The 18,378-nt window shown below is 35.2% G+C and overlaps 2 protein-coding genes across 3 annotated transcripts; one reads left to right on the forward strand and one right to left on the reverse strand.

The window, feature by feature from the left end:
• Nucleotides 1–2,585: 2,585 nt before the first annotated feature.
• slc35d2 (solute carrier family 35 member D2) lies at nucleotides 2,586–9,187 on the forward strand. 2 transcript variants are annotated; one of them, XM_081349997.1, is made up of 12 exons: nucleotides 2,586–2,935; nucleotides 3,048–3,081; nucleotides 3,169–3,255; nucleotides 3,327–3,394; nucleotides 4,694–4,765; nucleotides 5,815–5,883; nucleotides 6,159–6,261; nucleotides 6,527–6,619; nucleotides 6,697–6,764; nucleotides 6,852–6,930; nucleotides 8,614–8,696; nucleotides 8,776–9,187. In XM_081349997.1, the coding sequence occupies exons 1-12, from the start codon at nucleotides 2,790–2,792 to the stop codon at nucleotides 8,897–8,899; spliced, it is 1,026 nt and encodes a 341-aa protein (XP_081206123.1). In that variant the 5' UTR covers nucleotides 2,586–2,789; the 3' UTR covers nucleotides 8,900–9,187. The 2 variants fall into 2 exon arrangements, with proteins under 2 accessions (XP_081206123.1, XP_081206124.1); XM_081349998.1 differs by lacking the exon at nucleotides 3,048–3,081 and having other exon boundaries at nucleotides 2,607–2,935; nucleotides 8,776–9,028.
• znf367 (zinc finger protein 367) lies at nucleotides 8,916–17,272 on the reverse strand. Its single transcript, XM_081349999.1, has 5 exons — nucleotides 16,772–17,272; nucleotides 13,279–13,429; nucleotides 13,072–13,191; nucleotides 12,103–12,241; nucleotides 8,916–10,519 (listed from the first exon to the last, which is right to left on the reverse strand). Exons 1-5 carry the CDS (start codon nucleotides 17,045–17,047, stop codon nucleotides 10,276–10,278), a joined length of 930 nt encoding a protein of 309 aa, XP_081206125.1. The 5' UTR covers nucleotides 17,048–17,272; the 3' UTR covers nucleotides 8,916–10,275.
• Nucleotides 17,273–18,378: the final 1,106 nt, after the last annotated feature.

Raw genomic sequence — 18,378 nt, forward strand, 5'->3', positions numbered from 1 at the left:
AATCAATAAGTTAATGTCAATAAACAAATAAGCAATAAATAATCAATAAGTCAATAAATAAATAAATAAAAAATCAATCAATCAATAAGTCAACAAATAAATAATCAATCAATCAATCAATAAGTCAACAAATGAATAAACAATAAATAATAATTAATCAATCAATCAATAAGTCAATAAATAAAGAAACAAATAAGTCAATAAATAAATAAATAAACAACAAATAATCAATCAATAAGTTAATAAATATAGAAATAAATAAACAATAAATAATCAATCAATCAATAAGTCAGTAAATAGATATACAAATATACTATATATCACACGGAACATAGAGACTTCTCTTCTGAAGATTAATAGATCATGAATAAAACTATAATGAAATAAAAAGTGTGAGCGCAGTAATAAACACTCACAAGTTTGAGAAGAAGCTGAAGGAAAACATCTGACTAAATCAATATATACACGTTAAAAGCATTTTATATGAATACATGTATAGCCTATTATATTTATATTAATTTAAAAGCAAAGTTTAATATTTATCCTACTTGTCAATCAATAGGCTATAATATTTATATGACTGTATTATATGAATTAAAAGTAATTATAATTCATATACTATAAATATAAATAATTAGCAGCAAAAGATGAACAATTTTGTCTCTAAAGGTTTTTCACCATAAACTGCTTTGATTTGTAGCGAGAGAGAAAGGGGGCGTGGCTTTATTGCATCTGAGACACGTCACTGGCCCAGTTTTAGCCTGCGAATCTCTGACCCAGATTAAAACCTGTTCTGGAGCAGGTTATCCGAAACCGATCCACCTTCTTGAGCCCGAAAACCAGAGTTTGGTCAAACTAATCTCGAATTGACCTGGTTAGCAACTGAAACCAGCTTTGTGCAACAGGCCCCTGGAGTTTCCGGTTTGAAAGCTGTAGTTGTGGATCAGCTTCGGCCTGTCTGTCAGCTCTTCTCTCTATAATCTCTCGGTTTCATTCATTAAACACATGTTTGGTTTGTTCAAAATCTCGTGAAGTCTCGAAATGTTCCAAACAGCAGCTGAAATTGAGAGTCACGTGATCAAAGACACTCGTTTGCAAAACTTTATTTTCAGGCAGCTTTTTAGAACAACAACATGGTGTTGTTAGTATGGACAGTTTTAGGAAAAAGCTCAACCTAGAGACTGGTGCTTGCCTGCAATCATTACTCGTTCACTATTCCCTATATAGTGAACACTGAACAGCACATACTGTAAGGCTCACAAGGGAATGATGTCGATTTCGCGGCATCCGCTGCCATCTAGTGGCGGAATCAGGAACAGGCCAATTTTGCAGTAAACACTACTTTTATTATTATTATTATTATTTATTTTTTTTAATTGAATTATTATTAAACAATAGCCACCGAATTTACACAAAATGTAAATGTAAAATAGGACAGTTATTATTTGAACGTATTCAATTCATTTTGGAATTTCTGCCAAATGAGATTTTTTTCTTTCTCTTTTGTAAATCATAATAGACATAAGTCAAAATTATGCAATTAAAAGTCGACATTATACTTAAAAGTCACAATTATGACGTGGAAAGTCAAAATTATGACATACAAGTCAACTTTTTACCTCAGATTGGACTGTTTGTGACTGTTTTATGTAATAAGATTTACCAAAACTGATTTGTTTTTTACATTGGTTTCTCAGAAACTGAATGAGAGACTACATTTAAAATATTTTTTTGTGTTCCTATTTGCTGAAATAGCAAAAGTAAAACTCCACAATAGTGTTTTCACAACTTTCAAAAAGAGGAAAAAGAGATTAATAACGAAAGATTAATAACGACAGTCTGAAGAGAGAGAGAGAGAGATGTCAACTTTACACCCGCTACTCCCACAGCGTTAACTAGTTTATTGTAATTTGATGCAAAGGTAATATAACACAAAACATACTGTTATAAATGTACATAAAAAAAAAAAAAAAAAAATATATATATATATATATATATATATATATATATACATATATACAAAAGATTAATCGCGATTAATCGCATCCAAAATAAAAGTTTGTGTTTACATAATATATGTGTGTGTACTCTGTATAATTATTTTGTATATATAAATACACACACATGCATGTATATATTTAAGAAATATTTGCATACATATACTGTATATATTTATATATAATTTATATTATATATAAATATATATTTTTTTATATATAAATTGCACATTTTTCTTAAATATATAAAAGCATGTGTATGTATTTATATATACAAATTTAATTATACACAGTACACACACATATATTATTTAAACACAAACTTTTATTTTGGATGCGATTAATCGCGATTAATCTTTTGACAGCCCTAATATATATATATATATATATATATATATATATATATATATATATATATATATATATATATATATATATATATATATATATATATATATATATATATATATATATATATATATAAATATATAGTTTAAACGTAAAAGGGCGGGCTTCCACAAACCACAGACCGTTTCCGCGCCACTAAGCCCCGCCCTCTCTGAGACCCCGCCTCCTGTCATATTAGTTGTTGCTCATTCTGATTCTACCGGAGCTGTCGTTCCTCAGTGTCGTTCAATCATTAACTGACAGCGTTCCTAAATCTCCTCTCACACCATGAGTGATTATTTAATAACCTGTTTAGTGTGTTTCCCCTTCGGGTTTAGATCATCAGCAGGAACAGCATGTTAGTCTCCAGACCGCCGAAGGAAGAGAAAACTATGAGGATTAATAATGGAGACTAAAGAACTCGAAATAAAGATGACGTTAAACGACGATATTAAACACACGAAGTTCATGAAGTTTTTCTCCGCCGTGTTTTACGCATGTTCTTCGTTTTTCATCATCGTAGTGAATAAAAGTATTTTAACCCAGTTCAAGTAAGTGTCAGCTTCCGGCTTTCATAGAGCATGTACATGTTTATAAGCTGTTCATACATAAGAACATTATGATTAATCAATTCATTATGATGTGTGTTATTGTAAATGGTAGGTTTCCTTCATTTATGTTTCTTGGAATTGGGCAGGTGAGAAACATTTAACAAAATTAATCAACTTTTCATTAACAACCCTCATAATGTATCAGCTTTTATTTTGTTTTTATTTCGTCATAGATGACAGCAACAATCATCATTCTGTATGTTGCCAAAAGGAACAAAATTATCAATTTTCAGGACTTTGACAAAAGTATCCCTGGAAAGGTAATGTAATGTGTGTCATTTTGTTTTCAATCACACTGCTTTGCTTATTGATAATATTAATTTTTATATAGATTTTTCCTTTGCCATTGCTGTACGTCGGCAATCACGTGACCGGACTGGGAGGAACGAAGAAACTGAGGTAAATAAATAAGAAACAGAAGAGTTTTGCATTAAAAGAACAAGGTTCCATTTGTTTACATTAATTTACATTAATTTACTGCATTAACTAACAATGAAATATACTGTTAAAGCATTTATTAATCTCAGTTATTCGTTAATTAATTTTCTAATAAATTATTAAAATCTAAAGTTGTACTAACATTATTTAATGGCCCAGGGGCCGGTTGCACCAGCTGTGCGTAAGTTATAACTTAGCCTAGTTTTGACGTAAATGGACACTAAGTTACGACTTACGCACTTCTAAATATTTTTGCGTTGCACCATTAAACTTAGTTGAAGCGTAACTCTACGTTTAAACTAAATATTTACGGCAGCCTCCGATCAGGAGTAACGGCTGGAATAAAATATCAAACACACTGAACTGCATCAATAATCAATTCTTTTACCTGACAAACTTCAATTCTTAATACATATATGATAATGCAGACATTTACACTCGCTTACATTTTAAGAGAGAGAACATTATGTGAAAAGATTACTTTGTCAGAGGCTATCTTTAACACGAACCCATCCTAAACAGCACGCCGCTGTGTGCATCGGTTCATGTTGTGCATGTCAAATAGCCTATCAGTCATAATCAATAAACGTAATTTCTTATGCTTTTTGTATCAATATTTATTTATTGATCCTTATTCATTTCATTTCAAATAAAGTTTCTGAATGTTACATATAAAAACACTTATGCTATTCATGATCAAGTATCATATTTAATGGAAACTTATTTTTACCGTTAGTAACATGAGGCAAAAGAATGAAGGATAAACTGAAATTCACAGCATTTCAACACAACATTTGCTTACGTGTTTGAAGGCTGCTATTGGATAACCGAGGCTAAACGTCATATTATGCGACTACGAATTACTTTACGGAGAGCTTACGACCTACTAGCTACGTTCTGCCTTACGAACAAATGGTGCAACGGAATAAAGTTCAGAGTTAGTTACAAACTAGCTAGTAGTTACTAAGCCTCTAGTGTGGACTTTACGTTCCAATTTAAGAAATAACTTACGAACGGCTGGTGCAACCCTACCCTGATGAACAGTTGTACAGTATTTCTTTGGGATGCACGATATATCGGCCACCATATCGGTATCGGCTTTCAAATACAAAGAATTATCGGTTATTGGTATTCAATTTTCATATGTGGAATAATGTTCGATGATGTATTGACTCAGCATTATTGACTTAAATGTACATAATGTACCTTTAATGTAAAATGATGGCACTCGTATGAATCTGACGTTCTTGTGTTCCTCAGTTTACCCATGTTCACCGTACTCAGAAAATTCACAATTTTACTGACAATGATTATGGAATCAAGGATACTGAGGTATGTACTCTCATTTATAATATTTATTAATATTATTACATCCAGAGACGTAGTTTTTATTGTTACGGTCCATGAGAAGAGCTGTGTGCTTTTTTGTTTGCTTAATTATCATAATTATTTTATTATAATTTATATTATCCTTTATAATATTATTATATTAATGATTCAAATGTTCATAATTATATAATGATTTGTTAAGTCCAGAGACGTATTATTTATTGTTATGGTCCACGAGAAGAGCTGTTTTCTTTAATGTGTTTTTTGTGTGATTTTTTTTTGTGTTTGATTATAATTAAAATGAACGATTATAATTATTACTTAATTTAAATGATATGGCAAGCCGTTTTAACTTTTATTCATTTCCATGATATGAATTGTTGATATCAAGAGTTACATTTTTGATATCAACAATTGAATTGTTACTAGTAAAAATTTTCATTTTTGATATCTGAAAATGTATTTCTGATATCAATATTATTTCAGATATCTAAAATGGCTTTCTTACTAGTAACAATCACATTCATGATATCAGAAATTAACATTGTCAATAGTGAAAATTGAATTATTGATATCAAAAATGAACATTGTTACTAGTAGCAATTCAATTGTTGATATCAAGAATAGACATTTCAACTAGTGACAGTTTAATTCTTGATATCGAAAATAAAGGATTTTACTAGTAATAATTGTATTTCTGATATGTGAAACTGGAATTTCAACAAGTAAGAAATTAATTCTTGATATCAACAATGGATTTTGAATGGCAGCCTATGGTGACGTTTCACTAGTGAAAATACAATTACAGATATCAAGACTTGTAGTTTTTACTAGTTGAAATTAAATTGTGGATATCAAGAATTAGCATTGTTACTAGTGGAAATGTAATTTCTGATATCAAAAATGGCCATTGTTATAGTAGAAATCTAATTCCTGATATCAATAACTATCATTTTAACTAGTAAAAATGTAACTCTTGATATCAACCATTCACATCCTGGAAATGAATAAAAGTTAAACCGGCTTGCCATAAACTGTGTGTGTATGTGCAGAAAAACGTTCCCGTCGTCGCTGGTGTTCAGTGTTCTGGCCATAGTTCTGGGCGCTTTGGTCGCAGCGAGGTACAGTCGAACAACACACACAGATCATTCATACATGACAGATATGCATGCAAATAAACACACAGCATGTTTTCAATGAGCTGCATTATATTATTGCATTGTTTAAATTCATACAATTTTCGCTAACTGTGATTTTTTATATGTGCATTTCTGAAATGCATAACTTAGACAGTTTCCTCTGATAACACATCACTCTAAATTGTAATTTAAAGCTGCTTTGAAATGACGTGTGTTGTGAAAAGCGCTGTACAAATAAATGTGCATTGAACTTTCAGCTCGGATCTGTCCTTTAATGCGGAAGGTTACACTTTTGTTCTGCTGAACGACTTCTTCACGGCCGCCAGTGGCGTTTACACCAAGAAAAAACTGGGAATGGAGGTACTTTATGACAGCATTAGTCCATTTATCAGCGACAGGTGGATATTTCTGTAAATAATAATGCGATTATACCTCAAGAACTGTTGCTTTGACCTTTGCGTATCTGAAACATGCATGTGCTGGAACTGACAGATCAATGCGACTCCTCCTAATCAAATAACAGTGATTGATTTGTACGTTTCGGTTAGAAATACGCCTGATAGTCATGCAGTGCAAACTTCACAACCCTGAATGCAAACACTTCTGTCGCCGTCTGTCATTCCAGGATCTTGGTAAATATGGAGTATTGTTTTATAATGCATTTATCATCATTATACCAACCGTCCTGGCGAGCGCTTACACTGGAGATTTACAAAAGGTGAGCGAGAACATTAAGGATAAAATAATTGAGATGAGAATTAGAGAACTTCAGCATATCTTTCTCCTTGTTTTAAGGCCCTTGCCTTTGAAGGATGGCTGTCTTCTACATTCATATTTTATTTTTTACTGTCTTGTGTCATGGGGTGAGTCTGACTTCTGATGCTTTTTATAATTGGATATATACATGTATATATATTTATAAATAACTACAATCTTATATCTCATTTCAGGTTTATTCTGATGTATTCTATCATCCTCTGCAGCTTTTACAACACTGCACTTACAACGACAGTCGTCGGAGCAATTAAAGTAATTATACACTGTATTTTTATTATTTTAATGTACACTACTGTTCAAAGGTTTAAGGTCAGTAAGATTAATGCTTTTACTCATCAAGGACGCATTAAATGAATCAAAAGTGACCGGCCGATGTATCGGTTTTTGGGTTTCTAATATAAAAGAATTAACAGTTATCGGTATTGGCCAAAATTTGTATTTAGATTTATCGGCCAATATATCGGTTGTCGGCTTTCAAATATAAAGAATTATCGGTTATCGTATCGGCCAAAATTTGTATTTAGATTTATCGGCCAATATATCGGTTGTCGGCTTTCAAATATAAAGAATTATCGGTATCGGCCAAAATTTGGATTTCGATTTATCGGCCAATATATCGGTTATCGGCTTTCAAATATAAAATAGTTATCGGTATCGGCCAAAATTTGTATTTAGATATATCGGCCAATACATCGGTTATCGGCTTTCAAATATAAAGAATTATCGGTTATCGGTATCGGCCAAAATTTGGATTTCGATTTATCGGCCAATATATCGGTTATCGGCTTTCAAATATAAAATAGTTATCGGTATCGGCCAAAATTTGTATTTAGATATATCGGCCAATACATCGGTTATCGGCTTTCAATATAAAGAATTATCGGTTATCGGTATCGGCCAAAATTTGGATTTCGATTTATCGGCCAATATATCGGTTATCGGCTTTCAAATATAAAATAGTTATCGGTATCGGCCAAAATTTGTATTTAGATATATCGGCCAATACATCGGTTATCGGCTTTCAAATATAAAGAATTATCGGTTATCGTATCGGCCACAATTTGGATTTAGATATATCGGTTATTGGCTTTCTAATATAAAAGAATCTGATCAGTTATTGGTATTGGCCAAAATTTGTATTTAGATTTATCGGCCAATATATCGGTTATCGGCTTTCAAATATAAAGAATTATCGGTTATCGGTATCGGCCACAATTTGGATTTAGATACATCTGCCAATCTATCGGTTATCGGCTTTCAAATGTAAAATAATTATCAGTTATTGGTATCGGCCAAAATCTGTATTTAGATATATCGGTCATCGGCTTTCAAATATAAAGAATTATCGGTTATCGTATCGGCCACAATTTGGATTTAGATATATCGGTTATTGGCTTTCTAATATAAAAGAATCTGATCAGTTATTGGTATTGGCCAAAATTTGTATTTAGATTTATCGGCCAATATATCGGTTATCGGCTTTCAAATATAAAGAATTATCGGTTATCGGTATCGGCCACAATTTGGATTTAGATACATCTGCCAATCTATCGGTTATCGGCTTTCAAATGTAAAATAATTATCAGTTATTGGTATCGGCCAAAATCTGTATTTAGATATATCGGCCAATATATCGGTCATCGGCTTTCAAATATAAAGAATTATCGGTTATCGTATCGGCCAAAATTTGTATTTAGATTTATCGGCCAATATATCGGTTATTGGATTTCTAATATAAAAGAATCTGATCAGTTATCGGTATCGGCCAAAATTTGGATTTCGATTTATCGGTCAATATATCGGTTATTGGCTTTCAAATATAAAGAATTATCGTATCGGCCCAAATTTTCATATCGGTGCATCCCTAGTTTACATATAGTTGATCAATCATATATGTTCATCAGGGCTTTCATAAGTTGTCTTGTTTCCTCTCAGAATGTTGCTGTGATGTATATCGGCATGTTTGTTGGCGGAGACTATATCTTCTCATGGACAAACTTTATAGGCCTGAATATATGGTAGGAAACGTCTTCAAGTCATATTTCCACGGCATCATTGCCGTCCGTCTCCTAACGCTCGAGTTTTTCCATGTTTCAGCATCTCAGCTGGACTGATTTATTCCTACATCACGTTCAGCGGCGGCAGCTCTTCAGAAGCCAACGTGAAACCGTCCGAAGACACAGCGATTCACATCACAGACGATCATCCGGAGAAAACATGATAGAGCCTTATAGTTTGCATCTCAATGTTTAGTCTTTTTTTATTGAATGGCAATATTTAAATTTTGAGAAGAAAATCACTTGGTGCTTGATGAACATACAAACCCGTTCCATGTTTTATACCCTTATTTAAAATAAAAAAAACATGACAACCAAGAACGATTTATATCATTTAATTAGGACTTGAAGTGCTAACACTAAGTTCGGCTAATGAGTAAAAAAAAAAAAGCCAGCTTACAAATTTACAAAGTCCTTTCAGCACAGCGAACAGAACGTCTCAAAAACAAAACACTTAATTACATTCTGCTGTCGTGACGTCATCGCCTGGGATCGTTTTGCTTTTACAAGGTACATCATGCACGGCTTTCCGAGGGTTTTGGGGGGGGGGAATATATTATTTCAGTTATAAAATGGACAAATAAAACTCAAAAAGCCATATATATAAAACCAAAAAAAATGTCCAATTAACTTTATCAGAAACATCTTCCAGTTTTTGCACATGCACTCACCAAATTAGGAGGAAAGACGCTGAATTTGACTGCATCAAGCATGAAATCTGCGAATGCATTTCATCCAAATGAACGTAAAACGAACTGCTAAATTACATGAAGCACGTGAACAGAATGTAGTGTTACGGATTATGAACACACTGAAATAACAAGTGCCGTTTCCCATCCAGAATCTCATTCGATCGTCTCTCTTTGGAAGTGTCTATAGTTGAGCTATTGACGTGAGACAAAAAGTAATAGATTAATATTGTAAGTGCTTCAGTTTATAGGGTTTTTTTTTTTTTACCTATGAACTCTATACGCTAGCATATAAATGTGTACCTCTGCGACACATAGATGGCGTTTTAAAGCTGGTTAGTCTGACGTTATTGCAAAGCCTGAGCCCTCATCGCCTACGGCTGACAGCAGGTGGCGCTCAACACTGCTTTAAATAGAATAAATACATGATTAAACGTGACCAATGTGATGGAAGCGAACCGGGCTAATGCGCGTCTACGTATACGAAAGCCAGCCATTAACTACGCGATCCTCCGTAAACAAGTCTTCATCTTTAGCAGGTCGATCAGCGCACCCTGTTTCAAAACACACACGCACACTAAAAATCCTTTACAAATACACAACATCTCCACCCACAAACCCAAAAAGAGAAACACTCATTTACACAAAGTGCTCAACGAAACAAAAAACAAACAAAACGACGTCTCACCTGCTTAACAAGCGGAGAAAACAAAACGACATTCTTCATATAATGATATCATCTACCATCATAGCAGCCTAAAGGTACAATAGAAAGCAAAATAAGGTGCTTGTAGCTTATGTGACCCGGGCCGGGTCTCGATCGGGAGGAAAGTCCACGTCTGGTGTCGCTCTCAGGCCGAGAGATTGTTAGCTAGCTCGATGAGAGCGAGAGCACCGTGGAGACGCTCTCTCTGCTCTTGGAGACGCCGACGCGCCGTTCCTGCGCTCTTCTCGTCCTCTTGCTCGTCTTCTTCACCTTCATCCGACGGAAGGAAATCTAGAGGATCCTGCTGTTCCTGATCCTCAATAGTGGTTTTACTCAGAGTCTTTCCTTTCTCCGGCGCGGGCGATCGCTGTTCCCTCGTCTGCCAGTATCTGACGAAAACACGCACAGCGATTATCGTTAAATAACGAACTCATTTTGAACAGAATCGGGCCAAAACGAAGGTATTATAAACCTTCAAGTGTATTGAGGCATTAATACTGAAATATAAAACAAAGCTGTGTCAAAGATGTACACAAAACTACTGAATGAAAAGTGAAATCAAAACAACTATTTTTTTTAAATGATGGTGTAAATCCAGTTTTTAATGTTGTTTATGTGTCTATGTGTTTTTAATGTGCTTTAAGACAAACCATGTGTAAGTTCATAAGTCGACAGCATTGCTGAGTATTTCCTCCTTAAAACTGCAGTGAACCAAAGACAGTCTCAAAAACACGCTTTGAAATCGCTGGTGTTTCTGACGTCACAAACTACCTTGTAACCAATCAGATCAACGTGTGATCGTCAACCAGTGGATTTCTGAGCTGAGTGAGTGAGTGGAGGCGGGGCTCATTTGCATATTCATAGAACCACGCATACTAAATGAGGCAAGGGTGTCGAGTTACATTCAAGATATTTTAAACCATGAAGAATTTTTTTCCAAGGAAAAAAATTAAATATGTAATTTTGGTGATCAAAGATGAGTTTTAAGGGATAAAAAAAATGTAATACAGGGGGACTTGAAATTTACTTGAAAATGAAATCTGACTACCGCCAATTTTAGTTTCTTATTTAGAGTATCATTTCATAAAAATAAATCTTATTTCCAAAAAAAAAACAAAAAACATTTGTTCACCCAAAACTGAAAATTCTGTCATCATTTACTCGCCCTCATGGCCGTTGAAGCCTAAAAGTTTGTGTAATAAAATCAAATAAAACTTTTATTTGTTCTAAAGCTACTTTTTGTAATGTCTATTTAATGCTTTTCTCATTTTGCACAGTAATGACTTTAAATTGTAATTTGGGGGTAAATTCTCAGCTCTAGTATTCCATTTCTCCATTAACTACTGATTTTGCCTCAATAAACCTATAATTACTGCTTATTAATAGTTAGTAAGGAAGTTAAGTTTAGGATTGAGGGATGTAGAATAAAGCATTAAGATGTGCTTCATAAGTCCTAATAAACAGCTAATATCCTAGTAATATGCATGTTAATAAGCAACTAGTTCATAGTGAGAATTGAACCCTAAACTAAAGTGTTAACGTTAATTGAAATAAAATATAAATATTAGTTGAAAAACAAACTAAACGTAAATGAGAAACGTTGCCTTGGCAATAAACTGAAATAAGCTGAAGCACTAAAAATAAACATATTCTCAATTTTTTGGGGGGATGGACCAGTTATTATAGTCTTATATCTTATATGCAAGAATGCATGGTGTGTAAACTTACAGTCTGAAAGAAAAATGTTAAATTATTATTATTTCCAGCATTGTAAGCACAGAGCTTATGGTGAATTATGCACAATATATGACATCCTTACACACTTACTGAATTCAGTTCTGGTGTGTATCTCCGCCCCCTTTTGATTGACAGGTCAGCTGATCATCAGCTGTTTTTACACAATGACAACACGGATAATTGCTTTTATCGGCACCCCTAGTTTTCATCAAGCGTCTCTTGACGTTTTACTCACTTTGTCAGCCATTCGGCCACGGCCTTGTTGTCGGCTCCCTGGGACTGTCCCGGGCCGCCCGTGGGCTCCTCGCGCTTCAGTCTAGCGTACGGGTGTTTGGGACAGTGACGGTTAGCGTGAGTAAACCGGCTACCACATCCTAAAACACACAGAGAAATGACTTTACATTAGAGAGACTCAAGCATTTAGAGATCACAGCGCTGATTTACACTAATAATAATAATGGCACAATACTAGCACATCACAGCCTCGATATAATTCATGCAAAATTGAAATTGTAAACCCAGTTTTTAATGTTGTTTATGTTTATTTTTAATCCGCTTTAAGACAAAGCATGTGTAACTTCATAAGTCGACAGCATTGCTGAGTATTTCCTCCTTAAAACTGCAGTGAACCAAAGACAGTCTCAAAAACACGCTTTGAAATCGCTGGTGTTTCTGACGTCACAAACTACCTTGTAACCAATCAGATCAACGTGTGATCGTCAACCAGTGGATCTCTGAGCTGAGGGAGTGAGTGGAGGCGGGGCGCATCTGCATATTCATAGAACCACGCATAGTAAATGAGACAAGGGTGTCGAGTTACATTCAAGATTATTTTAAGCCACTTTTAAGGAAAAAAAAACGTTTAAATGTGCCATTTTGGTGATCAAAGATGAGTTTTAAGGGATACATTTATTAACTACAGGGGGACTAATGGAATATTGCATGTTTAAAATATAAATTAAATGTTAAAATCATGTTCCTGGTGATCTTGAATCAGAATAAGTTCCTCTTGCAGCATCTCTTCTCTTCTCTGATGATGTGGGCGGGGCAACCTGTCACTCACATGAGATCAGCCAATAGCAAACCACATCCATCCAATCAATTCCCAACAGGCAAAATCAAGCCCCGCCCACATTTGTTCTTCTTCCAGATGTGTTTCACTCGGGTATACGACACAATAGTGAGAAAAAGACTTAACGCTCACCTTTCTCCGAACAGACGAAGGGCTTTTCTCCGGTGTGGAGACGCTGATGGGTCTTCAACTGTCCGCTCTGGACAAACTTCTTCCCGCAGTCCGGATAATCGCACATATACGGTCTCTCCCCTGTAACAGAACCAGGAAAATTAACACTCGTTCTGTCATCTGAACGCAAACGAGCATGCCCGTAGGACTCAGTGTGGCGTCACGAACCGGTGTGTGTCCGCTTGTGTGCCTGTAAGGACTTCTCCCGGGGAAAGACCCGGTTGCAGATGTTGCATCGGATCCGACTGGTGGAGTTTTCTCCCTCGTTGATCAGCTCTCGGACGGTTTCGGCCCGCGGGCGTCCACGCCGGATCCCATCCTGCAATAATAAACCAGGAAAAAGCAAGTTAGACTGATGACAGAACGATCCATATGCAAACGCGAGCACTTTAATGGGATAGTTCACGTAAAAATGAAAATTAGCCCATGATTTACTCTCCCTCAAGTCATCCTAGGTGTGTATGACATTCTTCATGCAGACGAATACAATCAGAGTTATATTAAAAAATGCATAAAAGTGAATCTATCCATCCATCATAAACAAACTTATTGGATGTTGCTATAAATGACTGGATATTTTTCTTAAACAAACGCATCACTTCGCTTCAGGAGGCCCTTATTAACCCGCTGGAGCCTGTGGAGCACTTTTATGTTGTATAGATGCACTTTTATGTTGTATAGATGCACTTTAATGATGATAGATGCACTTTTATGATGGACAGATGCACTTTTATGATGGACAGATGCACTTTTATGATGGACAGATGCACTTTTATCATGGATAGATGCACTTTTATGATGGATAGATGCACTTTTATCATGGATAGATGCACTTTTATGATGGATAGATGCACTTTTATCATGGATAGATGCACTTTTATGATGGATAGATGCACTTTTATGATGGATACATGCACTTTTATGATGGACAGATGCACTTTTATGATGGACAGATGCACTTTCATGATGGACAGATGCACTTTTATCATGGATAGATGCACTTTTATGATGGATAGATGCACTTTTATGATGGACAGATGCACTTTTATGATGGACAGATGCACTTTTATGATGGACAGATGCACTTTTATGATGGACAGATGCACTTTTATCATGGATAGATGCACTTTTATGATGGACAGATGCACTTTTATGATGGATAGATGCACTTTTATGATGGATAGATGCACTTTTATCATGGATAGATGCACTTTTATGATGGATAGATGCACTTTTATGATGGACAGATGCACTTTTATGATGGATAGATGCACTTTTATGATGATAGATGCACTTTTATGATGGACAGATTCACTCTTATGATGGATAGATGCACTTTTATGATGGATAGATGCACTTTTATCATGGATAGATGCACTTTAATGATGGATAGATGCACTTTTATGATGGATAGATGCACTTTTATGATGGATAGATGCACTTTTAGAGATGATAGATGCACTTTTATGATGGAAAGATGCACTTTTATGATGGATAGATGCACTTTTAGAGATGATAGATGCACTTTTATGATGGACAGATGCACTTTTATGATGGATAGATGCACTTTTATGATGGATAGATGCACTTTTATCATGGACAGATGCACTTTTATGATGATAGATGCACTTTTATCATGGATATATGCACTTTTATCATGGATAGATGCACTTTTATGATGATAGATGCACTTTTATGATGGATAGATGCACTTTTATGATGGATAGATGCACTTTTATGATGGATAGATGCACTTTTATGATGATAGATGCACTTTTATGATGGATAGATGCACTTTTATGATGGATAGATGTACTTTTATGATGGATAGATGCACTTTTATCATGGATAGATACACTTTTATGATGGATAGATGCACTTTTATGATGGATAGATGCACTTTTATCATGGATAGATGCACTTTTATGATGGATAGATGCACTTTTATGATGGATAGATGCACTTTTATCATGGATAGATGCACTTTTATGATGGACAGATGCACTTTTATCATGGACAGATGCACTTTTATGATGGACAGATGCACTTTTATCATGGACAGATGCACTTTTATGATGGACAGATGCACTTTTATGATGGATAGATGCACTTTTATGATGGACAGATGCACTTTTATGATGGATAGATGCACTTTAATCATGGATGGACTTTTATGATGGATAGATGCACTTTTATGATGGATAGATGCACTTTTATGATGGATAGATGCACTTTTATCATGGATAGATGCACTTTTATGATGGACAGATGCACTTTTATGATGGACAGATGCACTTTTATGATGGACAGATGCACTTTTATGATGGATAGATGCACTTTTATCATGGACAGATGCACTTTTATCATGGACAGATGCACTTTTATGATGGATAGATGCACTTTTATGATGGATAGATGCACTTTTATCATGAATGGACTTTTATGATGGATAGATGCACTTTTATGATGGATAGATGCACTTTTATCATGAATGGACTTTTATGATGGATAGATGCACTTTTATGATGGATAGATGCACTTTTATCATGGATGGACTTTTATGATGGATAGATGAACTTTTATCATGGATAGATGCACTTTTATGATGGATAGATGCACTTTGATGATGATAGATGCACTTTTATGATGATAGATGCACTTTTATGATGGATAGATGCACTTTTAGGGACTTCAAAACAGAAACACCCATTGAGTGCCATTATAAAGCTTGACATTTTTTAATATAACTGATTTTATTCGTCTGAAAGAAGAATGTCATATACTGTATAACATTAAAACTGACTTTTACTTTGAAAAAACTATGCATTACATAATAAAAGTTAACATAGTTATTAATGCACAGTTAATAATACAATAATGTAATTTTAAAAGTGTCATACCTGATAAACAAACATAAAACACATGGTAAGTATGTAATAATAACAGTATAGTAACATAACGCCACATATTATGAATAATATGTTAATTCAAAAACTGAAACTAGAGAACAATAATGGTAACACTTTACAATATGGTTCATTAGTTAACATTAATGTATTAACTAACATGTACTAACAATAAGCAATACATTTGTTAGTTTTTAAAAACAAAAATCTTTGTTAATGTTAGTTAATAAAAACTACAGCTGTTCATTGTTTGTTTATTTTAGTTCACAGTGCATTAACTAATGTTAACAAATACAACCTTTGATTTTAATAACGTATTAGTAAATGTTGAAATTAATACTAAGATGCTGTAGAAGTATTGTTCATTCTTAGTCCATGATAACTCATGAACCTTAATGTAAAGTGTTACTTACCACAATAACATCCACATGAAAACGTTTAAATGTGTCATTATGTGGCCAGTGGAGCTTTCTAGAACCAATAATCGGTAACATTTTGGCGCGCGCGTCTTACGTCATCACGCCCAACTTCCAGCTGCCTCACAATGGAGGAAATTTAAAATCCCATTCAGCGCGCGCGCGTTTTACATACAGTATGCCACAATTAACGTGTATCATGCGTTAAACAGAATCGAAACTCAAATCTTAAATTTAATAAACGCTAATAAATTACAACTATGTGCTAGTGTTAGGCTATATAAAACAGAATGCATTGCTACTTATACAGTACTAGTAAGGTATAGTGATTTAGTTCACCTTTAAGTGCTCCGGGCAGGAGTTGAGATCTGATTCGGCGGGAGAAGCGCTGTTTCGGGTCGGTGATCCGGTTCCGCTGCCCGAACCGGGACTCAGGGTCACATTGTGCGCGTTTTCACCCCAACGCCACGGATAAACCATGAAATCACTGAATCCGGGGCTGGTGGGCATCAGAGAATCCGCTTTCGGTTTGATCGGGGTCGTTTTGATCACGGACACCAAAACTCTTTTTGGCGAATCGTTACAAAATATAACTTGATGTTTGCTGTCAGCCATTTCCAATAAGTGCAGTAAAAAATCCTGGATCCTAAAACCGTTGTTAAAATATTTAAAAAGAAATCCAAAGTGAAAATAAGTGCAGTTGGAAGGAATATCCCGCCGTTAACGTGCCGCCGTTAGTTGCTTAATAATAAAGTCAGTCATTCCCAATGTTACATGTATCACTGTTCCAGCGCGCGGTGCCTTTGATTCCGCTCGCTCTCACTGGCAGGAGTTTGATACAGTGACCCGATCGCACTCGGTATTTTCCCGCGTTGGAAATCGCGCCCGAGCGCAGCGCCCAGCCAATCGTTAAAGAGGACGTTACAGCGCTCGCGCCGGACAACCAATGAGCACACGCTGTGAGATTCCCCCAGCGCACAGTAACCAATGAGAGAGCGCGAACAATTCCTTGACTCCGAACAGAACGTCCAACACTTTTAAATATGGCAGAGCGCGCTCTTTCTGACGGACGCGACCGTTATCCAATCACATGACGTCTTGTGTAGTTTAGGGGCGGGTTCTTGTGAATTCTTTCCTGCTGCTAAACGTCTCCCGCGCATAATGTTTACATTCACATCGATTTAAAGGGAAAGGCGGGCGATGACGGTGGCGCGAAAGTTACGTAATCAAACCGTCTTTTGTGTTTGAGCAGCTGTCTCCATTCAGTGTGATGCATGAACACCCTTTAATTATTGTTTTCTCAAGATAAAGGCCCTTCTGCTGAAACAGCTGCAGTATTTAGAAATAATTTCCATACTTCACCATACTATCTTCAGCAATGTCTATCTGATTGTGACTTAAACAACTATGATGTCCATATTGTATGCTATTTATTAATAACCCTTTTTTTCTGTGGCGCCTTTAACTGTACAATCTCAAAGCGCTTTACAGAAACAAATAGAACAAAAATACACCATATAAAATTAAAGCAAGACAATACACCATATAAAATAATGCACAATGAAAATTTGATACTAAATTAAAAGCTTTAAGGTATTAAAATAAAAGGTTTTAAGGTAAGATCTAAAAATGCTAAGAGATTGTGCTTGCCTGGGGCCGTATTCACAAAGCATTTTATCTTACCACTAGGAGTACTCCTAAATCGCACTAAAAGATTTTAGCTAGGAGTTTTCTCTTAAAAGTTATTCACAACGCCTTTCAGACCTACTCTTAGTAAAGAAAAATGACAACTCCTAAACTAAGAGTGAGTCTTCGTTGCCATGGATGACGTCATTACTCATGCACGAGCTTGACTGAAGTGACCACCTTGATTGGCTGATGATTGTAACGCGGGAATGATTCCAAACACCTCCCCTACGATGATGAGTGACAGGTGACAGGTCTGA

The sequence above is a fragment of the Scardinius erythrophthalmus genome (genome assembly GCF_964197995.2).
Source record: "Scardinius erythrophthalmus genome assembly, chromosome: 20".
Taxonomy (NCBI): domain Eukaryota; kingdom Metazoa; phylum Chordata; class Actinopteri; order Cypriniformes; family Leuciscidae; genus Scardinius; species Scardinius erythrophthalmus.

Excerpts from the sequence above, each read along its gene's own strand:
- znf367 (XM_081349999.1), bottom strand. The coding sequence starts at position 17,047 with ATGGCTGACAGCAAACATCAAGTTATATTTTGTAACGATTCGCCAAAA. Across the intron at positions 13,192-13,278 it reads ACACAAGCGGACACACACCG|GGGAGAGACCGTATATGTGC; the intron begins GTTCGTGACGCC and ends GTTCTGTTACAG. Across the intron at positions 12,242-13,071 it reads CTTCGTCTGTTCGGAGAAAG|GATGTGGTAGCCGGTTTACT; the intron begins GTGAGCGTTAAG and ends TGTGTGTTTTAG.
- slc35d2 (XM_081349997.1), top strand. The coding sequence starts at position 2,790 with ATGGAGACTAAAGAACTCGAAATAAAGATGACGTTAAACGACGATATT. Across the intron at positions 2,936-3,047 it reads AGTATTTTAACCCAGTTCAA|GTTTCCTTCATTTATGTTTC; the intron begins GTAAGTGTCAGC and ends TGTAAATGGTAG. Across the intron at positions 3,395-4,693 it reads GGAGGAACGAAGAAACTGAG|TTTACCCATGTTCACCGTAC; the intron begins GTAAATAAATAA and ends TGTGTTCCTCAG.